At 42.3% G+C, this 14,593-nt stretch overlaps 1 protein-coding gene across 4 annotated transcripts in view; it reads right to left on the reverse strand.

Moving 5' to 3' along the window:
* Positions 1-14,593, reverse strand: part of SIM2 (SIM bHLH transcription factor 2) — a 61,811-nt gene that overhangs the window by 39,933 nt on the left and 7,285 nt on the right. For 3 of the 4 annotated variants that reach the window (XM_071753323.1, XM_071753316.1, XM_071753307.1), the window contains 3 exons: positions 10,973-11,055; positions 7,803-7,892; positions 1,363-1,471 (listed from right to left, as the gene is read on the reverse strand). In XM_071753323.1, coding sequence (XP_071609424.1) covers positions 1,363-1,471; positions 7,803-7,892; positions 10,973-11,055 — 282 coding nt within the window. Of the gene's footprint in view, positions 1-1,362; positions 1,472-7,802; positions 7,893-10,972; positions 11,056-11,148; positions 13,729-14,593 lie in introns of all 4 variants that reach the window. The other variant, XM_071753331.1, reaches the window with a different exon arrangement.

Below are 14,593 nucleotides of genomic sequence, written 5' to 3' on the forward strand. Positions count from 1 at the left end.
AAATCCTGAGAAATGAATGAGCAAATGATAAAACAACCAAACAGCTAGAATCAGAACAGTCCAATAAAAATAAAATTTTTTTCTTTAAGACAACAAGTAAACAGGTTGTGTGAGTCTGTTTGGAGAAGAAGAGAGAAGGAGGCTAAGATAATTCTTCCATTTACACTACTCAGAGATGTACATATGCTTCCAGGCACAGTAAACTTCACTGTGTGCAGAGGGTACATGGTTCTGCTCTGATGGAATCACAGCAGTCAGAACTGGGGTGAGATCTTCAAGAACACAAAATGCACAGGCTCCAGAGCTGCAAAAAAAAATGCCTGATCCTAAGCAGAATTGTAGTGCAAATCCAGATCTCACACTTTTAGGATCTGTGCTGTAAGAAGGCCAGTAAAAATCAGGAGGGTGTGAACTCTAACTGGTTAAACAATTAAGAAATACATGTGAAAACAAATCGTATATGATGGAGCCATAGTACTTCTGATATTTTAAACTTCAAAGAATTGCACCAGTGGAAACAAAAGCTACTGAAGAAGATAATGCAAAGATGAGCATATCTTTGTTAGTTATGTAGTAGTTATAACACTAAAGTAAGGACTTAATACACAAAGAGTTATGTTAATATCTATGTGTGTTGGCTGAGCACAGCCAGGGTGGACAGTCTGATCCAGGTGTTCACGTAATCAGTAAGAGTTCTGCTGTCTTCCCTAACACTCTTTCCAACTTAGTGTAATGCTGTATGGGTGTGTGTGGGTAAATCATCTGCAGCTCCTGAACAGGATGTTTAAAGAGGCTTGGTGAATCAGTGATCTAGTATCAAGGCAAGAGGACATTATGTTCCTGGAAAGATCACTTTTTTAATAAGTTTCTAAATGTAGGTAGTTTACAAAAAACAATTTTACTTTTCCTACAGTTGAGGGTATTAGGTTTGGCTTTTTGTCCAAGCTTCCTCAAACTTAATGCTTGTTTTTAGAACATCAAAAGTGTGTTCCTATTTCCCAGTTGCCTAGTTTAGCTGCAGCTGTGTACAGCTAGACCATTGCAATGTTCCTGCAACCTTAGCAGTGAAGACAAAACAAAAGAGATTAAATGGCCGCTGGGCAAAGCATAAAAACTAAAATATAAAAACATACTAAAATTGTATGGAGTTCATGGTATGAAATGCATTATTTAATCTAGGAGACCTTATTCCCTTTACTACAAACCAAAACCCTAGGTCACAGTTTCAAGTTCATGCTCTTCCTACATTCATGTGCATAGCTTCATATTGGATAAACATGACCTTTTTATGTTTCAGCCTAGGATAGCTACTTTTTTTTTTTTAGTTTTTCAGTAGTAGTTTGATCACAAATCAACAAGTACCTTGTAAGAGGTGAGGATGAAGAGGCTGGTGAGCAGTAAGAACAGCTGTCATCTCATCATGATCAGAAGGGTGTATGTACTCATAAATGCTATTACCAGTAAGCTCCACCTGTGAAAAGATACATTACACATGAAGCAGTGAAGCTGGTTATTTTTTTCCTATCCCAAAAGTGCTCTTAAGTTACCTGTATACACTGCATCTGGGTAAATACCATTTTTAAAACCTAAGTAGAATGTATCAAAACCATGCTCAAAATTATTCCCATTAAACTTAATTAATTCCTTCTTCAGCAGTAACTAATACTGTAGGGTATTTTGTGGGTATTTCTGGTGATGATCTGGATACAGAAAAACTGCTATTAGAGAGCTGGCAAATTAAGTGATAAAATAGAGCAGCTGTAGAAATGTTAGATTGCCACAAAATGGGATAAAATATAATGAGCTGTGAACTCAAGAAGACATATTTAAAAAAAAAAAAAAAAGTTTTTGCAGGTTCCCAGAAACTGTCACCTGAATTCAGATGGCAGCTGAGCCTTCACAGCCAAACCACTAGACTTACACAATTCCTTTGTGCCTTTTCAAAGATGATCCACCACACTCGATCTACAATAGCCCAAAGAGCTCAGAACAGTAGTCAGTGAATTCAAAAGGCAGACTTCCATAGATTTTCGTAGGCACTGGATTGAGCCTTCATTCTTTTAAATAAATATGCACAGTAAAGACTAAAAGCTAAGGACTAGATCCATTTTAAATATCTGTGTATTCCCTCCTCTCACTTGTACTTAGCTCACACAAGGATGTATTTCTCTCTTTCCCACTGCTGCCATGTATCCATGATAACTGTTGTGCAAAAAATTAATGGCGTGCACCGTGTGTCTTTTTTGCTAGCTCTATTTGCCACGTATAAAACTCACCAACAAAAGTCTCCAGATAGATGTAGTAATTGATTTAAGGAGTGAACCAATACTTTGAGCCTGTGTTTTAAATTAGTGTCAGGCTGCCCAATTGTTCAGTGTGGCCTGATGTGCCTTGGGCCCCTAAGATCAGAGACAGCTGAGAGGTGAAGTAATTTAACCTATTATTCTGAGCCAATCCTACTGATTTGCTAAGATGTGTGAGTTGCCTTTTCTTTGGAATAAATGAAGTTGTCTATCCCACAAAGCAATCTTTTTCCGAAAATGTTTCTCATCGTTCCGTTTTCTGCATTATTCATGGAATGTCTCTTCCTAAGACTATGCAAACTAACTTTTTTCTAGCCATCTATTCCTCACTGCTTTCCAAAATCCCCTCCCTGCAAAAACAAAATCACCAACGCTAATTTGCTATTCTAACTTGAATAAAGTTTCACTGAATAAGGGAAAGAGAGAGAGAGAGAAAGAAAGAGAGGGAAAGAGAGAAAGAAAGAGAGAGAGAGAAAGAGAGAACAAGAGAAAGAAAGAAAGAAAGAGAGAGAGAGAGAGGGAGCAAGAAAGATAAAGAAAGAGAGAGAAAGAGAGAAAGAGAGAAAAAGAAAAAGAAAGAGAAAGAAAAAGGAAAGGGAAAGAGAGGAAGAGGGAAGGGAGAGGGAAGGGAGAGGGAAAGGGAAAGGGAAAGGGAAAGGAAAAGGGAAAGGAAAAGAGAAAGGGGGGGAATTTTCTATGTTGCTTCATTTATATAATTTTCTCTAAAAGTTCTCCCTAAAAAGCACCGGCTGTTCCTTTTCAGGACTGTAACAGGTGGGGACCTGTTATAGTAACACCCCGTATTCGAGCCTCAGTGGTGGAGGGAGGAAGGAGAACATACATTCACTGTGAGTCATGCTTCTCACTGCCTCTGTTTTTAATTACATGGAGAAAGACATATTGTAAATGTCCATAGCTATCTCTGTAAATATCATAATCACCTACAGACACAGAAAAACAATTTTTAAAAAATTCTAATAATTCTTATGATGATGGACATGTCATTGGCCTATATGCTTAACAAACCAGAACTTGAAAAAAAATTATTGCAAAATTTAATGGCTGTAGTCAGTGTTCAAACTAAAAGGAGTGTCACTTATGACCTTGTTCTTATTATTTTATCTATAGGTAATACTGATTTTGCGTAGATGTTTTGCCTTTGCAATTAACAAAATTAGAGAATACAGTTTAAAACAAACAAACAAACAACATTCATGCATGACTATGTGAAAATAATCTCCTCCTTCAATATAAAGACTTTCTTACAAAAATAGCACCAACCAACCTGACTATTAACATCAGCTGTAGCAATCCAGAAGATCCTGTTGCATCTCTGCTATTACTGAGTATAATCACAACAACACCAGCATGCGTCTATTCTCTTACAAAGTATAACATATGGGTATCTCCTACTTCTGGAAAAGCCACCACCTATCCAAAAAGACTATGTAGAAATACATGTTTGTTCACAGGCTTCACAGGACTGGACCCAAGGTCACAGTTTTATCCAAACTGCGATTTGTATCCCAGGCTTATATCTAAAATTCAAAACTAAGATGCCTTGTCAAACTACTGACTAGTTTTTCTCATTATACACATAGGAATATTTTATGCTCTGATGTATGCATTTGCAACCCCAGCAAAATCAGTGGGATGTGAACATACAACACTGAAACCAAAATTGACTGTAAAAATGCAAGTGGAAACATAAAGCCATCAGCAAAGAAATGAAGGCTATGTAAGAGTCAAATAACCAAAATATGTATACATAATTTTAAAACTGACCACAGTCTCCTGCTATGCATAGTGCATGCATGCTATTTTAAAGCCTACAATGAAACACTGAAAACTTAAGAAAATAAATTATATGGTTCAATTCATAAGCCTTCTAAAATCCCATGCCTCAGGCTTATTAAACCAGCTTCCTCGATGCAGCTTTTTAATATCTGTAAATACCTGCTTACAACCAAATATTGCTGTTTCCTACTAAGAGGGTTTTTATGTGTAATTCAGCTGCACATTTTTTTCCTGCCAAGAAACAATTCATAATAAACACAGAAGACTAAGTAGATGGATTCTAGAGCAAATAATTATATATTTTGCCTTTCATATATTTATTGATGAAAGTAAAATAAACGCTTGGAAAAGTTCAGATGTTTGTGGTTAAATATTTCAAGACTTATCAAAAGTCAAAGATAAGCTTGGCTCCCTCATGGACCCAGAAAACGTCTGGAATAAGCTTCAGGCTTTCAAAATAAATAATAAAAAAACCTTTCACCATTGTTTCGTAAGAGATTTTTCCTCTCCATTCTCAGTCTTTGGACTCAGAGAGGAAAAAATATTTTGGGAAATGGAATGTATTTGTTATTCATGAAAAAAAAAGAGGTAAGGAATTGGCTGTCTCAGCTAGTGCAAGTCAGTTCAACACTGGTCTGAGGCCAATTGGAATTAGACAGAGGAGAGGGTCCTAACCATCAGTATTTACAATAGTTACTCTTACATCTGAGAGCAAAGGCAGACCAAAATCCAGAGCCACAAATTACGTGATAAGTCTCCAAGTTAAAATCTAGCCTTTTCAGAAATACTGTTACTGAATCTCAGATGCTGCAGACAGAAGTGAGTGAAAAACTGCTGAAAACAATCCTTAGTTGCTTTTAAATTTTAAGCTACCAGCTACTGAATGGTTATTCAGAAACCCTAATTTCTTTCTGATTCAAAATCAACCAGAACATAAAGGCTACTGCAGCAGGTTTCCAAAAATATCTTGAAAAATATTTTCAATTGGACTTTTATTTAGTTTAAATATGTATTTTTAAACAAATTGCACTATAACAGGAAATTGATGTGTGGACTAGTTAATTGTAAAATTATTTAATATAAAGGCCTTTCTATACACTCTCTAAAAGATGTGCTACAATCATAATCACTCTGGTCTCAGCTTGTATTGGCTGGAGCTCTGTAAAACCACTTGTTGAAAATATAGTGTAGTATTATGACTTGGTGAGAGACACTTGCAGAATTTGCTCCTACAGACCAGTCTCATTCTTGTTGATGTCAGTGGCAAAACTCCCAGTGATTTCCAGAGAAAGAGGAACAAATACTCATTTAGTGCCGTGGGAAGCTTACAGGAATATCCTAGTGTTAATGTAGTAATATCCTAGTACATAGTAGTAGACTAGTACTGATGCTAGTACTACTTGAAGCAAAATTGTCCCTTCAAAAATAAAATACTAAGAAATAGCAAGAACAGATTAGGTGATAAAACAGTATGAGGAAAGAGGTGAAAAATTCACTGCCTTGTTTAGCCGGAGGGTTGTATTTAAAAGTAAAATAACTGCGTACTGTAAAACTACTGAAGAACTTACTGTTCTGAGAGTCTAAAATGTGTCCTTAAATTTCACATGCCTTTTTCCTCTCTGATCTACAACTTTCTGAAGAGTTCAAGGATAGAGCAAATTCATTTACAAATCTCTGCTAACACAAAATATTTGTGATTTTGCTTATTAAACTGACTTCAATAAGTAATATGACCAAATCTTTACTTTTCCTCAGCACCTCTTGCCCTAAGGGTTTATAGATACATTTACATGTGCAATACACATGAAATTCGGTTTGTGCAGAGGGCCATAAGGTCATGATGGCTAAACCTGACTAAAGCCTATATGATGCTTTCAGTCCCCTTTCTTCTAATGTACTGAAGTCTATTAAGTGCCCTACTGAAACCATAGTTCTATAATTTCACCAGAGGACTGAGATCTCCAAGATCTGATGACCTGATATTCCTCAAAAAGAAAGAAAAGAAAGAAATAATTTCTAGACAAAACCTGGAGGATCAGTTAGCACTTACCAAACAGCAAGCGGCAAGGGACAATGAGACTCTACTTCAGCAAGTACAGATGGGAACACTCAGTGCTTTGGAATAATTGTGCTGACTAAATTAATTGATTTAAGCAGTCAGCAGTGTGGTGGATCTTTTCAAACGTTAGGGTGAGAAAAACTTTTAATAATCCTGTTGAGGCAGTGTAGAAAATGACCATTCTCTAGGAAAGTTTATTCTAAAACAAAGTGATATTTAAAGTAATTTGAGCATGCATTAAATGTTATGAAACAACTAACACTATACTGTAACAGACTCATTTGAACAAACTGCTTGAACTAAGAATGTTCCCTTGACACGTTTTTAGGAGTTGGCAGAAAAAAAGTAAGCACACAGGATATTGATTCTCAAAATTACTTTTTCTAAAAATATTACAAAAACAGGGATTGTAGTTGCCTTTGGATTTAGAAGTGGTGTTTATGAGATTATATACTTGCTTTTCCTAACTATTTAGAGTTCTATTTTTTTCTCACAGCTACTAATATCACCATTATAAACACACATCTGAGGAACTTAGCAGTTTTTTAATCAGAAATATAACTCACTACTACTACTTCAGTACACACAAAATCTCCACAACTCAGGCCCTTCTCTGTTTACTGGAATAATGTCACAGGGCACATTCACCATTTTCAGAATATCCTGCTTTCTCTCACCTTCATCTCCTCATTTTTCTGGCCCCTGCTATTCAGTCTTTATTTCACTTGATATAACTCTGACAAGTGTTTGAGCTGCAACCAGTTCTGAAGAAACACTTCTATTTCTTGCAAATCTCATCCATGGCCCAGTTTTTCTATTAAACTTCATCAAGCTTTAGGACAGGTGCTACCAATGAATTTGTGCAATACATTTACACACAAAGATAGGGAAATTTGCACTCTGCAATAAATTCAGGCTATTTGCCCTTGTGACTAAACCAAGGAGGCTAAAAAGTTAGAATTGTCCTTCTAAGAAAGAAAAAAACCTGAAAAAACAACCAAGCAACAAACAACAAAAAAAACCCCACCACAATAAAACCCCCTTATACTTCTTGTGCAGAACAGTAGTAAACTGAGTTTTATGAGTTTTATCACAACCATATAAAATGCTTTGCTGAAAAGACCACTGAGCTGGAAAAACTCAGGAAAAACTACCCTGAATTCCATGTGAACACTCATAAATCTGACCCCTTTTTCTTTTTTTCCTAAAGCACATTTACCATAAAACTCAGGTTCCACATCAGATTTCCTCTTTATTTCATAGCAAGTCTCAGTATCTTACACAATCTAAAACATATAGACTTGAATTCTAAACTTTATTTCAGACATATAGCATTACCACACAGGCAGTAGGTTTGGGTTTCAAGCTCTTTATGTATCTGCAGATTGCAATATCATATTATTTATTACCCTTCTTAAAGGTAATGAGGAGTAAAATGCAATGAACAAGAAAAGATATAAAGACAGTCATGATGTGTTTGTAAGTAAAGGAAACATGAATATTTAAGTAAGGCCATTGCCAGAGAATAAAGACAAAGCTTTGAATACTCCTAAAAACCAATGACATATATACATGGCAAGATACTAGTGTTAGGTTCCAAATCTAGTAGCTGTATTTAACAGATAGACAGAATAAATAAATACCTGAGACAAGCCAAGATGTACTGATGCTGTTTCTGAGATGTACATTATTTTGCCATCTGATGCTACCACAAAAACAAAGCCATCCAAAGTCTGAAAAAGAGAAGTATGTAGGGTGAAAAGCAAGCACTGTTTAAATCATTTACAGTGAAAAAAAAATGCTGAAGCCTTTTGGAGGAAGGTTGCTATCCAACTTCAACAGCAGCAAAGAGCAGCAAAATTTAAGGAACAGAAACTTCTATCTGATGCTGTTCCTACAAAGTCTGACGCACACAGACATTGTGAAATCCAATTCATTCCCCCTACAGATGCTAGTTTTACAGCTTCACTTTAAGTTAACATTCTCCTGGTTATTTTAGTACTTAGTACAAATCCTGAGCTATGTGGTACTTAGGGGGAAGTCTAGCACTACGCAAGTCATTTATTATGGTATAATTGGCAGACCCAGCTTACCACTATGTGCAATATACTTAATGACACTATAAGCAATGTTTTGCATTTATTTGACTATATTTTTAATAATGCCTTTCTGAACAGAGGGCTGTCTGCTATGTAACCACACAAACTTAGAAAAAGAAAGTAAAATAAATCAGCATTCAAAATTTTATCACAATTGAAGAGAGATATTTATGTTCATTAAGCTGTATCTCTACAGCTCATGATTCTTGACTAATGGTAACACAAAATGCAAACTTGAGGTCAAAACCTACAATTCTTATTGATGGGATATTCAGTGGAAGACAAATATTACATGTGTGAATAAAAAATAGAGTTTAATTTAGTCACATTTCATTCATATAAGAAAAAAATAATAAGAAGCAAACAGTACAGGTCAGACAAAATAGGACATATAGACTATCAGTTTGGGGGTATCTTGACTCTTCACTGCCCATTTTGAGGCACTTTTTCAAAAATATTGGATATTCTCAGTCAAAAAGTATGTGTTATCACCAACCAGTTTAGAAAGACTTGATCAACACATGAACATCATTGAAAAATATATGTGAAAGAGAATAAATTTTTTTCCAGTAGACAGATATAACAAATGTCTGTTTTAATTAATCTTTTAAGTTATTGAACAAGGAGAGAAGCAGTAAAATCCTGTATGCTTCATGTTTTTACCATGCTGCCCCAATAAGAAAATATTCCAAACTAGCCTGTGCCCTACAAATGATTATACAGCACATAATTGAAACCAGATTACTCTTAGCCTTTACTTTTTTCTTTTGTGGAATATAAATTAAATTTTGTAGAAGTATTAAAATAGGAAACAAATAATTGCATCCTTAGCCATAACTTTGCTTTTAAAAATTGTCATCTTGCAATTGCTGCCCAGTATCATAACTAGAACTATGTCAGTGCTTCCATTACTGCATTCCATTACTGCAGTAGGTCTCTAACTTTCCTCTACAGAAAAGCATATTGAAGCTGAAACTTCACATGTAAGGCTTCAGTCTAAGAAGCCTTTGAAAAGTTTATGGTAAATGCGGGTTTATTAAAATGTTAAGCATTCACAATTCAGAAGTAACCGAGCTGTAAAATGAGGATTACAGGTAATTAGCATATAATGTTACTTCAGTTTGTTTAATGCGAGACAAAATGTGAAACAAATATCAGGGAGGAGGAGCAAGTGGAACAACAATGACTTTTATAATATAACTGGGTATGTATTTTCTAGGCAGACCAGGGGCTCTGCAGCAGCCGATAGGACACCAGCTACTTAAAACAGAATTTTCAAAGACGGGAATCCCTCCACGAGGTGATTTTAAACTTCCCGAGCTTCCACTTACTACACCCTGTCAGTAACACGAGCTCTTTGTACTTCAGGAGAAGGGAACGTCACATTGAAGGGCTGCTGTAACAAATAAATAACTGTGCACGGCATTCTCCGTGTACCGGGCGACCTGGCACAGCCTTCCCAGCTCGCCCACCCTGACCCTTCTTTAACTCCCGTCCGGGTGCGGGGCTTGGCGGAGCCTGAGGAGAACGGCAACTCCCTCAGTGTGTGTGTATGGGGGGGGGGGGAAGGTACCAACGGCCCCAACCGCCGGGGCGCGGGGAGGCCGCGGGCGCCCAACGGCCGGAGCGCGAGGGCCCAACCGCCGCGGCTCGCCCCCGACGCCACCAGCTGGCGAGACCGGAGCTGGGTGAGCCCCCCATGAGCACTGGGAGGTGGGGAAGGGGGTAGGGGTCAGGAGGGAGGACTGAGGTGGACATAAGACCCCGAACAGAGTTTCTGTTGGGTTGTTGGGTTTTTTTGTTTAGTTTTGGGTTTTTTTTTTGGTTGGTTTTGGTTTGGTTAGGTTTTTGGGTTGTTTTTGGTTTTGTTTTTTTTTTGGCTGGAACCGCTCCAGCTCTGTGACCAGGAATTAACCTCCCACAATAAAACCGGCTGTTACATGATTACGGTTTACTAGGTCTTTTAAAAAAAACAAAACAAAACAAAACAAATTAAAAAACAAAAAACAAACGGGGGAGAAAAAAAAAAAAAAGTGCTGTATTAAGTATGCCTATTAAAAACTGGAGCTAAACATAATTTTTTTTTTTTCCCTCCAGCTGGCACACACGCCCCAGCTACGTCTTTCTAAACTCTCCTAGGCTGGGGGAGGAAGGGATTTCAGAAGAATTCCTGAGCAGAAGAAGGGGGTTGTGAATAGCGGTATTTTCAGGTGCTAACGTCCATGGGAAATCTAATCCTGATGTCCACCCCTCACCACCGGAGCTCTGCGCTACTTTACAGGTCTCCCTTCTCCAGAAAGCAGAATCTCCCATGCCCGGCACTCCTACAGAACCAAAGCGCTCCCGGTTGCTGCTCGCCGGGAGCTGCCTAGGGGAAGTTCCCAGCAGCTTTGGGTCGTCTCATTATCACTTTTACGGCTGAAGAGACCCTTTACATGTACAGACATACGATTAGATACTATTATTTCTGCTAATATCAAAAGGGAAAACAAACAAACAAATAATAATTGCAGTTCTTGGTGTCTCAGTTTTTCTCCCCGTCCAGCCAGTGAAAGGCTTCGGGGTAAAAGGAAAGCTTCACCCCGCCTCCTCTGGAGGTGCGGGGCAGAGGAGGAGGAGGAGGAGGAGGAAGAGGAAGAGAGGCGGGAGGGTGATCACACCGCAGCACCAGGCTTCCGATGCAGAGCATGCGGGAGAAGGAATACGTCCACTACCTGAAGCAAATGGGATCCGAGCTCCTTGGCCACGTTATCCAAGGGCCCTATCCTGCTCGGCTGTCCCCAGGCGTCGCCCAAACCTGCAAGGCAACCGAGGAGCTGATTAGAGAGGGAAGAGAATCCGGGCTCTCAGTGTGAACCTTGCGTGACAACTCGCTGCCCCCGCAACCCACCTGATCTCCCCCTCTTCTCCTGTGAGAAGGACACGACGTGGGGGCTCAGGATCTGGAAAAGGCCGAGTCTTTTCCACACATATGCACGGAAAGAGAATTACTCTTTCTCTGGAGATCGCGGCCAATGCATCACACATTTTCTCCCTCCCCGGAAAGGCTGCCTGCCCCATCGGCTTCCCCTCTCTCTCCAGGTCGGCTCCGTCCTTGCCAGCAGCACCGTGCCCGTCCCCCTCTCGCCCGCGGTCGAGACGGGGAATCCTTACCACGCACTAAGGTCCCGGAGCCCGCAGCCTGTACAGGCCCAACCCGGGGCACTTGGCGCTCAGCCGTGGGGTACCTCACATGAAGGCAAAAGTAGCTGCGAGACACTTCTCTCTTCGAATTCTGCACCGGGCCAGGCTTGCTCCCCGCGGGAGGTGCGGCAGGACAGCCCCTGACTCGCGGCCACAGCCCGTTTCGGTGCGGCTCCCCCACCCCGCTGACTTCCTCCCCTGCTGCCGGCCGGCTGGATGGGTGGCAGCGTGGATTGCGCGGGGGTGCCGTTGCCGACGACCCCCACGCTAGCCAAGACAGGTCCCAGCTAGGGAGGGGAATGGGAAGGTTAAAGAGGGACGCAGCGCAGTCTGGGAGAAACTACCCCGACGGCCGCTTCACCTGCTCAGGACAGGACCGAGCAACATGCCGATGTGATTGGACAGCTTCGCTCCCTTAGCCCCTATCTGATGCCAGCCCGACCCCGGCCGAGCTCCGGACCCACTGACCCGACAGGCCCGACCCGGCCCCGCCGTTCTGCCCTAGTGCTTCTTGGCGGACTTGGGGGAGCCCGTGAGTCCGCCACTGCCTTGGTGACAGCGAAAGGTTATTGATGAAGCTGTGTTCGTAGGACGCTTGAGATTGACCTGGGGTTTATTTCGGTTTTTTTATTTGTTTGTTTTTTGTTTTTCATTTCCTCCCTGCAAAGAAGCCTGGCACCAGCTCCAGCTCCCTGGTGGAGCTGAGACCACAACCCATGCCAGCCAAAGAGCTGAAGGTTCTTGTCGGCACCTGATGTCGGGCTTTGCAGTGTGCCGTTCCCCGCAGTAGTGCACAGGTGGAGAGCAAGAGGGAGGGACGGGACGGCAGCCTTTTAATGCTTCCTTTCTGGAGAGAAAGGACAGCCTTAGGGGCCATAGCACCGCTTCTGAGAGACCGGGGAGCCCCATGGTGTTTGCCTGCAGCCGAGAGGCGCTGCGGGAGGGCCGGCGGCGGGGTTGCTCGCTTCTGAGATCCCGGGGGTGCTGGCAACAGGGACGAGGCGACGCGGTCTCCACAAGCGGCCGCTCTCACTGCGGCCGAGTGGTGCAATGGATGCAGAGTCCTGCGCCCTTCAGCCCGGGGACGCCTCAGGGTCGATGCCAAGTGATGCGCAACTATGAAACAGAGCCTCGTTTTCTTCCTGCGCCCTCTCACTGACCAGGTGCTTTCAAAGAAACCTCTCGCTGCAAACTTGCAGGGGCAAAGGGCGCTGTAGCGGGAGGCCCGCTCAGCTCGGTTACGGGAGCGAGATGTTGGCACTCAGGCTCCAGGAGCTCTGCAGCGTTTATGGAACGTCTAAACTCCCCTTCTGAAGCCCTCCCACATCCTCGAACCATTTGTCCAAGCTTCCGCAGGCAGCCCTGCTCTAGAAACGGTGGGAGCCTTTCTCCCCTTCTTGGGGTGGACGGGATCTCCCACTGGACGAACAGCGGGAGGCGGTGAGGGCGCGTGGCGAAGCGTGGCTGCACGCAGTGATTCCCCCGCGTTTCGCATCCTCCCTGTATCCCAGTATCAGCTGTTGCCAGGCAAAGCACAAAGGGCTCTCGAGTTCTCAACGCCAGGCAGGTCAACTCAGGGACCTTGGCCGGCCCTGACACCTCCTTTCTGCCATCGCAAGGCAGTAGCAGCACCCAGCGTCAGTCACAAGACGAGGCGTCTGTCTGTCTGCCCCAGCGGGTCCCTCCGAAACAGAATTGCACCGGTGTGCGGCGGTGCCTTCTTATGACTAGGGAAAGGACAGCTTCTCTTTGGTTGGACAAATATTTGGACACGCACTGGGAAATTTGCTTTGGAGAACCAAACGAAAAATTACACTTTTCTACCGCTGTTTCCCAACTCGTACTTTGGAGAAAGCTCCTAAACGTCCAGGGGCCCGTAAAAATGTTTGCTCTTCTGAAAAGCTGCTTTCCCTGAGGCAGAAAGTTTGAGGTCTGCAAAGAAATCCTGCAGTCTCTTTTCCGAGACGGTAAAAAGTGCTAACGATAGAGTCAATCCCGGTTCTTCGCGTTTTAGCCTTATGTACTAATTTCAAGTCTCGGCACATGGGATTGTAACCTTACAAAGAAGGTTACTTATAACGGTGTAAGGGCTGTCCTGAAATGAGCCCTAACGAAAGACGAAGCAGATTTTACTCTTCGAGCCACTCACAGAAGCTCTTCAAGAACAAACTGTGTCTTTGCCGCACCCGTGCGTGGCAATCTGCACCGTCCTGTCCGCTAGAGCTGGCCAGGTACGGTTTCACAGCATTCCCAAAATCTTCGCTATTTTTGAAGTTCTTTCCTAATCCTGACAAAAGGAAAAAAAAATTTAAATTGCTTCTGCAGATTATTCCATTTGAAGTAGTAAATTGGAGTTGCAATTGCGAACTCGTATAAAACGTAAACGCCTTTGGTGGATCAGCCTGGTATTCGCCTAAGCTTATTTTAAAGCCGATGATTTTATCATTTAATCCACCAGCAGATCGCTTTAAAGATGGAAACGAAACGAATAAAACGTTACGTTGAGATAAAGGACTAATGCCCATTAAGTTGTCTTCCGAGAGATTTAAAAAATCGTAGTCTACGTCTTGTAAACATATGGATGCAATAGACTCAGACGAGGTGCTCCTGCCCAGCCACTAAATAACGCACATTTTCACTCACTGGACTGGAGCGAAGCCAAAAAAGTTGCCGATACAAAGAGCGCGTTTCCTACATCGCTTAAACACAGTGGGAGGGTGCTGGGGTGGCCTTGGCCGGGAAGGGGTCTCCGACGGGGAAGACTGCCGCATCTCCGGCACGGTTTCTGCAACCGGTGAAGTACTGGACTGGGCATTTCGAAGGAAATGTTTTTAAAAATGCCCAATTTCAGCATGAGTTACCTGCGACGATGGACCAGAGAGCTACTACCCTGCGAGTGAGCGAGTAGCTGCCGCATCCTTCCCGCAAACTATGGGAACACCCGTGGGGGTGGCCTGTCCCTCTTTGCAGCGCTACAGGGTAGAAAATCGCCCACCGCCAGGGGCTGGGGCCGCTTCGGGAGCTGTCGATAGCGTAAAGCCCAGAAAACCGGACCCGGGCTCAGAAGCAGAGCCCGCCCCGGCGGGCTGCAGCTGGCACGGCGAAAGGTGACTCGCCGGTCCCAGGCTCAACCTCCTCTTTTCCTGGCAACC

Source organism: Heliangelus exortis, chromosome 1 (genome assembly GCF_036169615.1).
Source record: "Heliangelus exortis chromosome 1, bHelExo1.hap1, whole genome shotgun sequence".
Lineage (NCBI taxonomy): Eukaryota > Metazoa > Chordata > Aves > Apodiformes > Trochilidae > Heliangelus > Heliangelus exortis.